Source organism: Anas platyrhynchos, chromosome 21 (assembly GCF_047663525.1).
Source record: "Anas platyrhynchos isolate ZD024472 breed Pekin duck chromosome 21, IASCAAS_PekinDuck_T2T, whole genome shotgun sequence".
Taxonomy (NCBI): Eukaryota; Metazoa; Chordata; class Aves; order Anseriformes; family Anatidae; genus Anas; species Anas platyrhynchos.
In genome coordinates, this window is record NC_092607.1 from 13,421,944 (window position 1) to 13,436,790 (window position 14,847).

Here is a 14,847-nt window from a genome sequence, read left to right on the forward strand (position 1 = left end):
AAAATTAGCATGAAGAAATGAAGTATATACATATACTTTTAAAGTCTCTGTAAGGCAGCCAAAGTGAAAACACATTTCACCAGACCACGAAAAATGAAATGCATGTGTTGATCCTTGTAAGGCTGGAGCTTATTTCCTTGCTAAATTCCAAGTTTTGGTCTCTCCCACTGAGGCAGAAGGGCTGCTCAAGTAAATTCCCAAAATGTCTTGCAACAGCAAAGGGATACTTCTTTCTATTTCTCATTGTACAAATCTGTCCAGGCGGTTAGATAAAATGGGGTAATGCTTCCAGAAAATGTGGTTGTGATTATACTCACTGTTCCTTCCATATGTGTAAATACTAATTTTTTATTTTTCTGGTGAGAATTTAAGCTGGAGATGCTCCTGGTGACCAGCACGCAGCAGCTGCCCTGACAGCCCCAGGGAATGGCTGATGTGATGACCACAGAGATCGGGAAGCCATCAGCACGGGCCTGGCGCCGGCAGCAGCAGGAGCTCGTGTCAGGGGTGAGCAGCTGCCAGGCTGTCCAGCACTGAGGTGTCAAAAAGCAGAGAAAAAAAAAAATAATAATAATTTCAGCCACAGCCTTATTAAAAAGCCTCTTTTGGAAAGTCAAACCGAATGCTGTCATTTTAAATGGTGTGTTTATTTTGGGAGAATGTACTGATTTTTCAGTGGTCTGAGCTGACATAAAGACCTGTGTGAGTTTTTTGTTTGCTTGTTTGTTTTGGGCAATACAGACTTCACTGAAAGCAAAGCAAATTTGGGGTGATGTTGGGGACTCAGAGGAAAAAAGTGAGGGGCAAGAGGCAAATCAAAATGGTCATGGTGTTATGCTTTGAACCAAAATTGTTCCTGTTAGAGATGCATCGGGCAGTGAGAAGCAGCAAATGTACAAAGTTAACTGGAAGCTCTCTGGAAACGTTAGGTCTTCTCTATGCTGAGACATTTTCTGTCACCACCCAGCGAACCTGGTGACAGGTGTGGAAAGACGGATGCTGCTGTTTGAGGCGGCAATCACCACAAGGCACTAACACCCCTCACCACTCCCACCATAGCTTTTTGGGGTGGCGTCAGCCGTGTGCGAGGGGTCACTTCCCAGCTGTTTGGGCTCATTTAGAGGCTTTCTGCTTTTTCTGCTCCCTTCCCCTGTGTGGGGGAGCCGGCAGGGAGCCGGAACCTTGCTGCTGCGGCCTGCGGGCCCGGGCGGAGCGGGGCGGAGGGCGGCGGGCGCTGCACATCGCGGAAGCGGGCCGGGCCCCGCTGCCGGCGGATCCGGGGGCATGGCCGCGGCCAGCGGCCGGCGGCGCCCGGTGCCGGGGGCCTCTCCCCGGGCCCTCTGAGGGGCTGGGCCGGGGCCGAGGGCCCGGCGGTGAGGCGCCGAGCGGCCCCGGGGCTGGAGGGGAGGGTAAGGGAGGGGTGGGTGCGCCGGCTCGGGAGGCCACCATGGCCACCCGGCGCCTGACGGACGCGTTCTTGTTGTTGCGGAACAAGGCGGTGCAGAGCCGGCAGCTGCTGGCCGAGCAAGTGAGTAGTTACGGCTCCTCCAGCCCTCTGAGTTCACGTAGCATGGCTGCTGCGGTGAGTCTCCTCCCTTCATCCTACCGTTCCGTGCTGAGCCGAGCCGGGTCCCTCTCCCCACACCCCCACCGAGCCCCCCTGGTGCTGCTCCCCCCCCTCCCCTGCCCCAAAAAGCGAATAGAAGAGGCCTGGCTCTGGGCTTAATCCAAATACCTTCACGGCGGTGTTGCCATGAGGTTTTTGTCCATTGCTTATTTTTTTTCTTCCCACTGTCTCCCCAGTGGGGAAAGAAAACTGCTTTGTTTCACAGAGCAGAGCTCTTCTATCCGCTGCAGCGTGGGCACCGTCCAATGCAGTACTGTAGACCTGTCCCTCTTGTTGCTTGACTTTTCCCATAGTTTGTTCCGATGTCTGTTGTTTCCCCAAATGCAAGTAATACCCAAAGTCATCTCATCTGTGACGGGGGTGTCAGTAGATTCTAGTGTGATCCCTCTGAGCAGAAACCTCAGAAAGCTGTTTGTTCTGTGGCACTTTGTGTGGCTTTGTCTAAGTTTTGAGCTGGTCACACTGGGATGGAAATCTTAAAAGTTAAAGGTTGCTTTGAAAGGTTCAGAGTTATTGAAATAATTCTTTACAAAATAAGTACAAAAAGGTGTTTATAAACAAGCAGTTTCCTTAGAGCAATTTGAAGGGTATTTGAACGCTGTTGATTGCAGTAATGAAACAGCCTGGCAGCTCAGCTTTACTGGCTTTTAAAGCTGGTTCCTCAAACTTACCATTTGTAATAGCCTCCAGTAAGTATCTGTTGGCACTCTCATCTTCCCATTAAAGCATTTTTTTAGTAAAAGCAGTGCTTCATGCTGCAAAACTTATTTCAACTGATGAGCTGCCATTGAACATTTCATTATTTTTTAATTGTATTACACCTGTTTCTATACAAGCTATACATTCAATTGCATTTACAGACCAGGAAATATGAGTAGTGATATGTATTACGTGTGCTTCATTGGGCATTGCATTTGGTTCTCAGTAATTTTTCTTGCCAATATCATTTTTTGATCCTTGAAATTTTTGATTCTACATGGAAAGAGATGCTGGAACTTGCCTACAGGCTGCTGAGCAGCGAAACTACTTTTACTCAACAGCGAGTGCAGTAACACTTAGCACTCGTGTAAGATGTTTATTTACAGTCTTTGTTGATACAAACTGAAGCATTTTCTAGGATGCTCATTCAAATATAACCAAAGTGAAGTGTTTGGAAATTGTTAGGGCCTTGTCAAGCAGATGAGTCAGTGGCTCAGCCATGTTCTGGTGGACAGAAGTCTGTAGCAGCTCCCTGCTACAAGCATGGCAAGAAGCGTAAAGGTGGTACTGTGAGCTCTTCACCTTTGTGTTTCCAAGGTGCTTATCACTGTTAGCTAGTTACTTTTTCTTTTGGGTGTTATTTCCAGAGGAGAGCCCCTGTGTACACGGCAATGTTGCTAATTCTGGCGCATAGTACTTTGACTTAGCTTCATGCATTCTCTAGGCTTCTCCTGAAAAGTCCTGTATTATGAGAGCTGTATGTCAAAAACTGCTTTCTGTCCTGGAAGATGCATTCTCATGCTGACAGTCAACAACTCCTTAAACTCAGATAATCAAAATAGCATTTGTGACAATATGGTAATATTTCAAGATCTTGGTATAGGATAAAAGAGGCCATTGATTGAAGCCTGCTGCTTTGTTAAACCTCAAGTACTTGTCCTTGTTTTAGATCTCAGTGCTCACACACAGCCCCTATGCTACAAGGAGTGATGAGTTACAAAGGTGCAGATGCTAGTCTTTGGGGGTTTTGGGGATGCACATAAAACTAATGGTATCTGAAACTAGAGCATAACTGAAGTTCATACATGAATGAGCAGAAACTGTGTGTGCTTTCGCTTTTCATCATTTGCTGTCTGTTTTAACCTGTGATAACTGGGATGCTTACCAATAAATGTCCTACTGAAGTCTGTATGTGGATCCTCCAATCAGAGTCAAACCTAAATCACCAGTGGATGTTAAATACTACAGTCAATTACCCTTGCTGTCATGCTTCAGTGTATTGCAGATTTTCAATTTGAAATTTTAGTAAGTAGATACTTCACTGTGCAGCTAGTGTGGAAATCAAGCGGGTTCTTAACCTGATCTCTTACGTTCTCTTTGTTAATCAAGCAGCTGAAATACAAAAAAAAAAGTTTGTACACCAAGCAGAATGCTTACTCAAATGTATCATGATACTGAACTTCTATTGAATAGTGTTTTAAGTCAATTTGTTTTGTTCTTTGTAAACAATCATGTTTAATAAATAAAAAGCCTAGGATATCGTCAGTTGAGAAAATACTATATCTGTCCTATGTCTCTTTTTTTTTTCTTTTATTTTTTTGCTGTCTCTAACTGGATGGGGCTGATGGGATCCACAAATTGCTTCAGGAGTTGGATGAGGTATTGTTTTTCACATTTTATTTTGTCATGGTGCATCAAGCATACATAACTGAGCTAACGTCCCTTTTCTTATTCTGCAAGTTCATTAAGTCTCTTGATACAGGATGGGGTGTCTTCGTATACAGTAGAAGGATGAGGCTGCATAGAGAAGAGGAGCGTTTTGTGAAATAATGCTATAGTATTTATATGTATTATATATATGCATAAACTAGTCTGACTTACTATATGCATATGGGACACAGTACAGTGAAACTATTGACAATATTTTATGCTATGCATAAATTATGTAAACTTTGGTCAGGAAACAATGCCAGAGATAAAAAACCAACAGGCTTTCAAGAGAGCACTGTTAAGGAAGGAATAAATGTTGGTTTCTAAAAGGGGTGGGGGACTGCAGAGATTTCAAATCTAATATGGGAAAAGTAGAAATCTGAGAGAACTAGGAAGAGTTTTTTTGTGAAATCTTTCCCTGAGAACAAACAGTGAAGTAATTGGGTATGTCGTAAGAGGTGTCATTTATGATGACACCTTTTTCTGTCTCCGATAAATGAAGACATCTAATCTCTGGAGTTACAAAGCTTGCTTCAACTGACAACATGAAAAAAAAAATCTATACTATCCATTTTCCTGCTTTCCCCTCAGAGGAGGAAGATGACTGAGCAGATATGGCCTCAGCACTAAGTGTTGTGGCACCAGAGTTACTCAAAATTAAGACTACTATTAATTGCGATTTTAGGTTTCTTTTACTCTTTTTTTTTTTTTTTTTTTTTTTTCATCTTTTCCCCATCCCCAACACCACTATGAATCAATGGAAAGCGGTGTGAAAGCTGTCTGGCACCTTGTTTTATTTTACTCTCTGACAGTCCCTGGATCTTTTTGAGAATTATTCCACCCATTTTCCTGCAAGTTTACTTCTTGGACATGTAAAACATCTTTATTTGGAGATTTTCCAAAATGAGATCGTCAGACTTGTCTGGCCCAATATGAACCATGCTAAACCATTGGTAGGGTTCTGTTGGCTGTGAATCACTTCCTAATATGAATGTACCAGTACAAGAATTACTCGAATTCTCACTGCAATAACATCTCTTCTCCTTGAAAATCTGTGAAGAATTTACCCTGACTTTCATATCCTGTAGGAAGTGGGAGAGTATAGATCATTAGTATATGGGAGAGCTCATTAGAAAAATTGGAGCATGATTATACTTGCATCGTGTGCAAACATTTTTGAGGTTTTAATGGGAAGGGAAGGCAGACAAGTATTTATTTTTGTCAAAGATTTGCATCTAGTGTGAGTAAAGTTGATTTGCTGTCTCTTTTTAAGGATATTTCTTGTATCTTTTGTAGCTTGCTGATGATCGTATGGCACTGGTATCAGGAATAAGTCTAGATCCTGAGGCAGCAATTGGAGTAACGAAACGCTTACCTCCCAAATGGGTGGATGGAGCAGATGAAGTAAGTTGAATGGCGAATGCAGTCCTGACTTTTTCTCATGTAGGAGTTTGTTTGTGTTGTCTGTTGCATTACCAATACTGTAACTTTTATGATAGAAGTGGTTTTAGAAGAAAGATTAAAGCAAGCACTTTTTCTAACTTCTGACACCCCTGTTTAGAGAAAATATCAGGTGAGCTGTGATTTATTGTTTTGAAAGATATATTGCAGGTGAAATAAAGGGAGATTGTCTAGGAGCAGAGATTGCAGAGGACTAGATTTGTGTCATCAACAGGAGCCCAGTATTGGCACTGTGTATACCTGGGCCATTAGAGTAGTCGTGCTGTATCTGAGCACTTAGACTTGAGACTTTGGGGAAGTCCTAAAGCTCTCAGCAAAGCAAAGTTCTTCTCAGATATAAACGCAGAAAGGAGGGTACAAAAATTTCAGCATATTCTTTAGTCTTTTTTTGAACTCACTGAGGAATCCAGTTACATAGATTAGCACTTTACTATTTGAAAACAAGAAGCGTTAGTATCTTAGCAGGAGAGGTTTTCCTGCGTGTGTAGCACAGATGAGCTGTAAGTTACAGAAATATTTGGACAAATATGAGGGAATGATTCTGGAGGCATCCAATTAAAAGCCTTTTCCAGCATTTGGAGTGTGAAGTTCTTCTTGACTTTCAGAAAATCCTTTTAAAATCTCAAACAGGTCAGCTCATCAGTTTGCGTGTTCAGAAAGGTGATCAGTCTCCTTTTTTTTACTAGGACAGTAATTGTCTTTACAGATCTATTGTAGTGTCTAGTTTGAAAGCAAGTAATTTAAGTTAAGCTGTAAAGTTTAGTCTGTAGCATGTTTGACAGAGTTGAAGGTGTAACCTGAATTTTCATTTATGTTTTTGGAAGTTGGTTAAACCTTTCTTACTAAATTATATAATGATAAATATATTAACTCCGCCTTAATGGAGAATATCTGAAAACAGCCGTCTTCTCTTAGATTAACAAGAGGAGGTTTAAAAATAGCAAACTCATACTCTTGTGTTTTCAGTTACTAAGACAGCTTTTTGTGTCTTTTTTAGTGATCTTTGGTCTGCTTTTTGTTAAAGATTTGTTTCATTATTTTTGTGTAGCATTTGTCTGAACCCTTTCCCCTGAAATATTAGTCACTTCCCTTTCTTTATTGTTGGGTTTGCTGTTTTAGATTCAGTATGATATTGCCAGGGTTAAACAGAAGATGAAAGAATTAGCCAGTCTTCATGATAAACATCTAAACAGACCAACACTGGATGACAGCAGTGAAGAAGAACGTGCAATAGAAATAACAACCCAAGAGATCACACAGGTACAGACCGCTTTTGTCTCTGAATCAACAATGACATATCTGTAATGCATATCATGATAAGGCAGCAGTTTCTTTGGGATAAAGCATTTCTTCTCTTGTCACTATTAGAGTGAGCCAGAAGTCCTGGGCTCTTATGCTAGGTACTGCACTTACCATCTTAGTGAACTTTTCAATGAGTCAATTGCTTGTTTGCTTTTCTATCTTGGAATAGGATTGGAAGACTTAATTAAATCACGTTTACAATTACCTCACAGAAATCCACATATGTATTATATGACTTCCAGTCCAAACAGTTATGATGAAGAAAATGCCCTTGATCAGAAGTGCCTCTGTAACTCTATCCTGTTAGATTTAGGTTGTTAATCTATTTTCTGTATTTCCATGCCTTTTTAAACATTGCACTGGGCAATAAGAAATTCATTTTAAAATTCTAGAGGTCAAAAGTGTTAGTCTTTTGAACTTGGCAATGTGATATTTAAAGCACATGTGTTGCTGTATCTTTTTTTATACTAATGGAATTGTTTTTTCAGTTATTTCACAGGTGTCAGAGAGCAGTCCAGGTCTTGCAGAGCAAGTCACGTAGTTGTACAGAACAAGAAGCACGTGTTCTCAGGAATGTAGTGTCTTCCCTAGCACAGTCCCTTCAGGACCTATCCACCAACTTCAGGCATGCACAGTCTGACTATCTCAAACGTAAGCATAAGAGATACAGTAATGCATGGGTACTTTCTGTGCAAAGCACTAATTAAGGTGTACTTACTTTCTTGTTGGGGAAGGTACATTAAAGTTTGGTTAGTGATGGTTACAGGACCACCAGGATTATATTAGATTGGGAGTTTATGATATATTAAACTTTAAAAGATGGTCTGTGATAAATTAAAATTGTGCATCAGCAAACAGATTAAGAATGGAATATCCTATTTAAAGTCTAACATTGTGTTCAATTCTATTTTTGGCAAAGTAAAGTAAGCTGATTTGTTAAAAAAAAAAAATCTTCTTCAGATGAAATACTTTAATTGCCCTGGTGTAAATAGTGTAGGTGGAACTGAGGATCACAATTTAGAAGAGGGATGTTCCTGAGAGAATCTGTTAGAAAACAGCCCAGTGATCACACTTTAAGGCTCTTAGCTTACTCAAAATCTTTTTAACTTCATGGAATGAAATGACTTAAAACTATTGGCTTAATCAGTGTTTTGTAAGCGTGCTAGAATTTGTTATGCTTTGTTAAATAGTAAGCCTATGTGACAATTCGAATTTAGACGTTCCTTGTCATTTATCAGGTAGATTTTAGATAGATCCCATATTTATCATGTTTCCTCCAAAAGCAGTTGGAAAATACTCTACTTCCTGCACACACTTTTCAAAAGTGCTAGGAAATCTGAATGACATCAGTGTGTGTAAACAATGCGCTCCAACACAGTTTGTCTTTCACAGGCATGAAGAATAGAGAGGAAAGATCCAAACACTTCTTTGACACTTCAGTTCCACTGATGGATGATGGAGAGGATGATACGCTTTATGACAGAGTAAGTTAAGATATTATTATACAAATTCAGTACAAAAAAAATTCTTAATTTACTTCTAGTATGAAAATATCAAAATGCTACACTCTGAGTACCAAACTACATGGAAATTCTATTTCTGCAGATTTGTGATGCATTTTCCTAATGAGTGTTGCTCTTGATGTTAGACAAGTGTGCCATCAGCCTCAGTGTTGCAGTGTGAGGGAACTCAGTGCAGCTACTGAATGCTCCTTGTATGACTGACAAGGCCTGGAAGGTCTGTAAATACAGTGCAGTCCTTTATCACCCTACCTTTTTGCCATACACAAGTGATTATTAGAGAATTGTGTCAGTGTGATGCTGAGTTTTGGTGGAAGGTGACACTCTATAAAGTGAATTTAAAGCTTAACTGAAGATTTTCAGTATTACAAATTGTTGCAAGTAACAGAGTAAGGATTTGTTTCTGTGCACTTATGTTGAACAGTAGTATCAGGCACCCTCAGTTTTATTTTGTTGTGGAGTTTGGGTATGCTGCATTTCTAAGCAATGTTGGAATTTGTTCTGTCATGTCCCATCCAATAGTGCAGCAAAATACTCATATCTGTAATGTGTGCTTTTCAACTGGACAGATCTTATTTTAAAGCAAGTTGTTTGTGTGATTAGGCAGGATGCAAGACTTAAATTTTCTATGCTAAGACTATTAGTAGACCTAAAACGGTTTATGAATACAGTAAGATTTTTCTTGAATAGTTGTCTATCACTGAAATACCAAAAGGAGCGTTGCATTATTGAGTCATGGTCATGTAATTGCTGTAATTTTTTCTAGAGTTTTCACTCTAGAACACCTAAAAACCACAAATCTTTTATTTCAACAGGGTTTTACAGATGACCAGCTAGCATTGGTGGAGCAGAACACGTTACTGGTGGAAGAGCGGGAAAGAGAAATCCGCCAGATTGTACAGTCAATCTCCGATCTCAATGAAATATTTAGGGACCTGGGAGCAATGATAGTAGAACAGGTACCTCAACACCACAATGTTAGCAAGAGATGGGTGATTCCATGCAGCGTTAAGGTTTCTAGACTCTTTCTTTGTAATATCCTGTTTTCATGTACTCCTTACTTTTCCAAACACATTAATTCAGGCGAAGTTTCTTCTGCTTGAAATGTGTAAGAAGTTGAATTAATGAGGAAAAAGTAATAACTCATCTGTTCATTCTACATGTGTTCTATTAGTTACAGAGTTCTGTTAGTTATTTCTTCCAGAAATTCAGCTTAGGTTAAACATGTCACTCAAAAGTACCTGAGCGAGGATTATGGCAATTACAGGTTGTGATGTGAGATTGTGACAGAGCGGTCAAGTTAGGCATTAAGCAAGGAGGTCCTCTAGAGAAGTCCCAACTAGGTCTTCTAATGAACTATGTAAACTATGAATGTTTCAGGCTGCTTGCTGTGAGCATTATTACCCTGCCACTCACAATGATATTTTTTTTCATGAAGTTTGTTTAGGTTTAACTTGGTGCTCATTCTCTCCCTCCATTTCATTTAGGGAACAGTTCTAGATAGAATTGACTACAACGTTGAACAGTCATGTATCAAAACTGAAGAGGGTTTAAAACAGCTACATAAGGTAAGCTGACAGAATATTTAAGCTGTTTTGCATATCTAATTATCTTTAATTAAATAGCCATTATGTTATTCGGTCACTTTTCATTTATACGTAATCCCTGACAGAGGTGATTGCTGTACAGTACGATATGCCCTACTGTACTGTAGTAGGAACTTTCCATGTAACTTCTGTTAACATCATGCTTATTAATGTCAAATAGTTTTCTGGGCATCCAGGCAGTGTGCTTTAGTCTTTATGTTGCTGACCTGGTGGAATGTATCTACAACTTCTCACTGCACTGTTCTGAGAGCTTAGCACTTCTGAAAGGGGACTAGATATTGGGTACCTTGCTATTAGGTTTCAGTCACTCAGTTAATGTATTAAAGTTCGAAAATGTTATCTCAATAGCATGAGCAGCAAGAAGAAAAAATGTTTTCTTTTACCATGTGACATTTGTTAGAAGTTAAGTGCAGCCTTTTGCTTTTAAATGTTTACTATGAACATCTGAAAAGTTTCAATTGGCAGAAGAACGCAGATTTCTGTGGTTGTTTTGCTGGCTTTTTTGTTTTGTTCTGATTTTAAGCTAAGTTCTGACTTGTCAGCTCAGTCCAGTCATTCCATTACTGGAAAAATTAGAATGGGAGATTTATGTAAAAACTTCTAAGTAGAACAGTTTGTGTTGGAAATGTGGACATCTTACTGCTACACATTCAACTTTATATTGTGGCAGACTTGTAAAATATACACAGGAAAAACTGTCACTTGAGGAAAAGCAAAATAAATCAGTTCTATGTTTATTCTTTTTATATGTAAAAAGTAAAATGGGGGCTGCTAAAGTAAGGCATTGACCATTGGCAAACAAGGCTTAAAGTAATTGCAAGCAATTTGCACAAACTGAACTGGAAGTAAATGAATCAGGTGAAATCAATGCTATTTCTTATGTAGTGGTAGTTAATGAATTGTCAGCAAACCCGTGCTTGGAATGCTGATGAGACAATGGATTTCTGATGCAATATATACTGGAGATCAGGTGTTTTCAGTACAGCATAAAAATTCTTTCACCTATCAAGGAAAACATACATGTCTGAATAGTAATATAAAATACAGATAGATACCCTGTTGTTTTTAGTACTGTTGTTAACCCTATCCCGATTTAATAAATGTCAGTTTTCTGTTTTAATCGGCATAATTACTGTAAACTACCTAGATAGCACTTTCATAGAAAAGTGCTTTTCTATTTTTATATTTATATATTTATATTTTCTAGTGCTGAATTAATGAATTAATTTAATTAATTCATTCCAGAAGTCTGGTGTTATGAATCACTAATTATTAATTTCTGCTTCAACTGGAAAATGGGGATCAGTTGTGATACTTTGTCAGGCTTTGTGATACTTAAAGCCCAATTAAGTAAAATAACTGCAGTGATTGTGTATTATATAGTTTCAAGTCAAAAATTCCACCTTATAAGATCTGATGAAAATATCTTTTTTTACAAGGGCTATAAAGGAAAAGAATTAATATCTTTTCCCTTTAAAATTATAAAGGTTTATTAATTAAAAAGGAATTAAATGCAAGTTTTGTTTTGTTTAGTTTCTATTAGGAGACTTTCATTTGACTTTTGGAGAGTTTTCTCCACGTTTTAATTCCCCTGGGAAAAAGAGGAAAGGGATGAGAAAAGGTGGTTAGAAGAAAGAAGGAATGAAGCAGAAAACTGAGAACCAAAACAAAATGAAAGCTTTCAGTTCTAATTGAAATTAAATGAAAATGCACAGCTGAATCAGGTACAACCAAAATGCCTACTAAAATGAAGTATTGTGAATTTTAATGTCCTCCAGCTATAATATAGAAATGCTCTGTTGGCAAAATGACTTAAAACATCTTGCCAATTTTTACTGTTCAGACTTTTGCATACCTTGTTGCTTGATTTTTGTTTCCACAGTCCTCATAGCTAAGAGTTCTTGCAAATTATATCATTCTTCTGTATAGCTCACATGTCCTGTGGAGGCATAGGACCTTCTCGAGGACTGCTGAGAAGAATTCACAGTAAGGTTGCATAACCAACATGAGGATGCATTCTTTATAGTCTCTTATTTAATATGGATAAATGTGACTTCAGTGTATATTTATTTTCACTCAAGTCTTTGGACTAGAGTTATTTTGTGGGAGTTGCTTGCAATATACTGTATATGAAAAGTCAAATTACCAAAGAAAATGAGGTACATGTACTTAATTATATTAAACGAGAGTCCATACTTAGAGCTTTGCAGAAATCTAAGTATTAACTCTTTCTTTTCTGTTTCTATAGGCAGAGCAATATCAAAAGAAGAATCGGAAGATGCTTGTTATTTTAATTTTGTTTGTTATAGTAATTGTCCTTATTGTTGTTCTTATTGGTGTAAAGTCACACTAGGTTTCACTTAATTTTCTTATTTTTGGAGTTTATGTGAACTTTTTTCCCCAATGTGAATGGATGGATCTGCACTCCAGAAAGCTGCCTTTGAATGTATAAGCCCTTGTGGTACAAAGTCTGTGCAATGTTTCTGTAGAATTCTTCAGAGTACAAGTTTGGCAACTGGTGAAGTGTTTGTTTTAAAATATATATATATATATAGTCCGGAAATTTGATGGTTCCAAATGGATAATTTGGTTCTTTGTCCAGGGGTATTTGGAAACACGTTACTTAAATACTTACAAAATTGAAGTTTACCAGTGAGTACAGTAATTCCTTTGTTACTGTGAACAATAATGCATTGTCTTCTGTATTATGTTGCAATTGTTATAGGCTTCAAATTTAAACTGTGTTACCGAGTCATGGGACTAGATAACAGAAATTGATCTAGATGTAAAATATGTTGAGGCATAAAAATGTTTGACTTAATTTCTTTTCTTCCAGACTCAGACTCCAAGGAATTAGGTGAAAAAGAAGGCGTTTAACAACCAGAACCTAATCCAATCCCTCTGATCTTAATTTAGATATTGCATCATCACTAAGAATCAGAAAGCTATGTAATCTTGTAAATAATAAGATTTAATCACTGGCATAATTTAACACAATTACTTTTTTTTTTCTGAGCTTGAGTAATCGTGGGAATGTTTTCCCTCACTATAGAATGATCATTGTATATACATGTACATTTTTTTAAAAGTACAACCATTACACTAAAGATGTGATGAAGTTAAAACTAAAAAGTAGAGATTCTCCATTTGGCTTTCTACACAATCTGGCCTGCTATAGTGGTCTTGGATGTTTCATACTTTAGTTGTTGTGTAAGATGTTTATTTTACAGTGCATCTGTCCAAATGTTAGTTTTTTATATAAAAGTGATTTCACTACAGTATACATTACATCCATTTTCCCCTGACAGAAGATTATTTTTTTCAAATGCCTGCCTAGAAAAGGACGTGTTTATGGTCTTTTATTGACCATGATAGATGTCATACAAGTGACATGTACTAGGCCTTCAGTAGAGAATTTTCCTTTTTTCCACTATTTTTTTTTGCAGTGGAAAACTTTTGCTGTAGGCCATAAAAGCAAAATTAGAGAAACATCTAAGTAATAGAGTATTCATGTTTTAATTCAGGCCTGAAGTGGTGTGCAATTGTAGAGGCCTTGCCTTAATATTTTTAATATGGCTTTTCTGTATGTACTTTTCCCCAAAGGGACTGTAACTTATATTTCCTTCATTTCTGATTGATGCTGTGCTCCCCGTAAAGCTGCATAGATGTTCTGCTCAAATCCCCTGAAGTGCAGTTTAATAATATTATGATTTTAATGTTGCACATGTGAGACAGGATTCCTCTACCTGCACTGAACTTGTCTCTTCCATGTACTAAGGAGGACCTAAGATGTGGGTTTACACTGACTCAGTGCAGGAATGAGCCTGAAAGAAAAGACTAGAAAGAAATGAAAGCTGCGGCTTTTGGGCTTATTGTGAAAAGCTTTGTACCACTCCTGTTACCTCTAGACAAAGGGGATGTTGAACTTCCAAAACCGCCAGTTCAAGCCCTTGGTTAAATTCATAAAATAAATCCGTAAAAGAAAGAACGATGCTTTTAGGTGGGCGTGCAGTTCCCCTGTTCTGGTAATAGATCTTTTCAATGATCGTGAGTAAAACTACTGTCTCCCTAGTGTGCTGTCTACATCAGTTGGTGTGAAGCAGCATATTGCTATAATTTAATATACTGTATTTGCAACTTTCTAACATGAGATCGTGTTATTTATTTCTGTCTTGACTGGTGCTTTTGACATTTTATCATGGCTAATGAATTCAGAGAAGTAATAAAACACTTCCAACCTTATTGGTCAATTACTCTTTTTTTTTTAATAGCATAACCTGAAGCAAATATTTGTGATGTTAATGTCTCATAAATTTTTTTGAAATTAAATAAAAGCAGCAGTGACATGAAATACCTGTTTTTTTAAAAACTTTATGTAGCACTATGTAATTTATATTGTCAAAACAGTGACTTTTTTTTCTCCTGTAGTTGCCATTAAAATGACAGTGATATTTTAACTCCACTAAGGTAAATGGCTATGTATTTCCTATCCAAATTCTGTAAAGGAAACACACTTTCTTAATATGCACTGCACAAGAGGTTGAGCTCTGATGCGAATTGTCCTGTGTAACTTGAGCTAGAATTTGAGGCTGAATATTAAAAAAAAAAAAAAAAAAGCAAAACAAGCTTCTAGACTTCTGAATCACTTTGGATGTCTAATTTATTACAATTCAGTCTAAACTATTGATTAACTAAAACATAAACCCTTATGCAATGCTTTGGAAGAGTATCTTTCTATGGAGTGTTATAGAAGGGGTAGCCTCAGTGCCCAAAAAAGTCACTGCACATGAGGAGAATCGTGGCTTCAACAGTGGCTGCTACCTACTCAGGTGTTACAGGAGCAAAAGCTGCTTGAACCAAGTGACTGCTTCTGTCCAGCCCTGTAATCACCTCTGCGTGCATCACAGGGTTCTGCGGACTG

General features: G+C 38.1%; 1 protein-coding gene across 5 annotated transcripts; it reads left to right on the forward strand.

The window, feature by feature from the left end:
* Positions 1 to 1,267: 1,267 nt before the first annotated feature.
* Positions 1,268 to 14,551, forward strand: STX16 (syntaxin 16). Of its 5 annotated transcripts, XR_011804588.1 has the most exons (10): positions 1,268 to 1,582; positions 3,974 to 3,985; positions 5,333 to 5,440; positions 6,617 to 6,757; positions 7,288 to 7,450; positions 8,192 to 8,283; positions 9,135 to 9,278; positions 9,807 to 9,887; positions 11,460 to 11,650; positions 12,175 to 14,551. XR_011804588.1 is itself a non-coding variant. In XM_027472957.3 (9 exons), exons 1-9 carry the CDS (start codon positions 1,448 to 1,450, stop codon positions 12,277 to 12,279), a joined length of 981 nt encoding a protein of 326 aa, XP_027328758.1. In that variant the 5' UTR covers positions 1,271 to 1,447; the 3' UTR covers positions 12,280 to 14,551. The 5 variants fall into 5 exon arrangements, 4 of the variants coding, with proteins under 4 accessions (XP_027328758.1, XP_027328760.1, XP_027328759.1 ...); XM_027472957.3 differs by lacking the exon at positions 11,460 to 11,650 and having other exon boundaries at positions 1,271 to 1,582; XM_027472959.3 differs by lacking the exon at positions 11,460 to 11,650 and having other exon boundaries at positions 1,271 to 1,528; positions 3,941 to 3,985.
* The last annotated feature ends 296 nt before the right edge of the window (positions 14,552 to 14,847 follow it).

What these genes read in the sequence shown, in the direction of transcription:
- STX16 (XM_027472957.3), top strand. Translation starts at nt 1,448, where the DNA reads ATGGCCACCCGGCGCCTGACGGACGCGTTCTTGTTGTTGCGGAACAAG. An exon ending in GGGTGGATGGAGCAGATGAA is followed by an intron (nt 5,441 to 6,616) that starts GTAAGTTGAATG and finishes TTGCTGTTTTAG; the next exon opens with ATTCAGTATGATATTGCCAG. An exon ending in CAACCCAAGAGATCACACAG is followed by an intron (nt 6,758 to 7,287) that starts GTACAGACCGCT and finishes TTGTTTTTTCAG; the next exon opens with TTATTTCACAGGTGTCAGAG.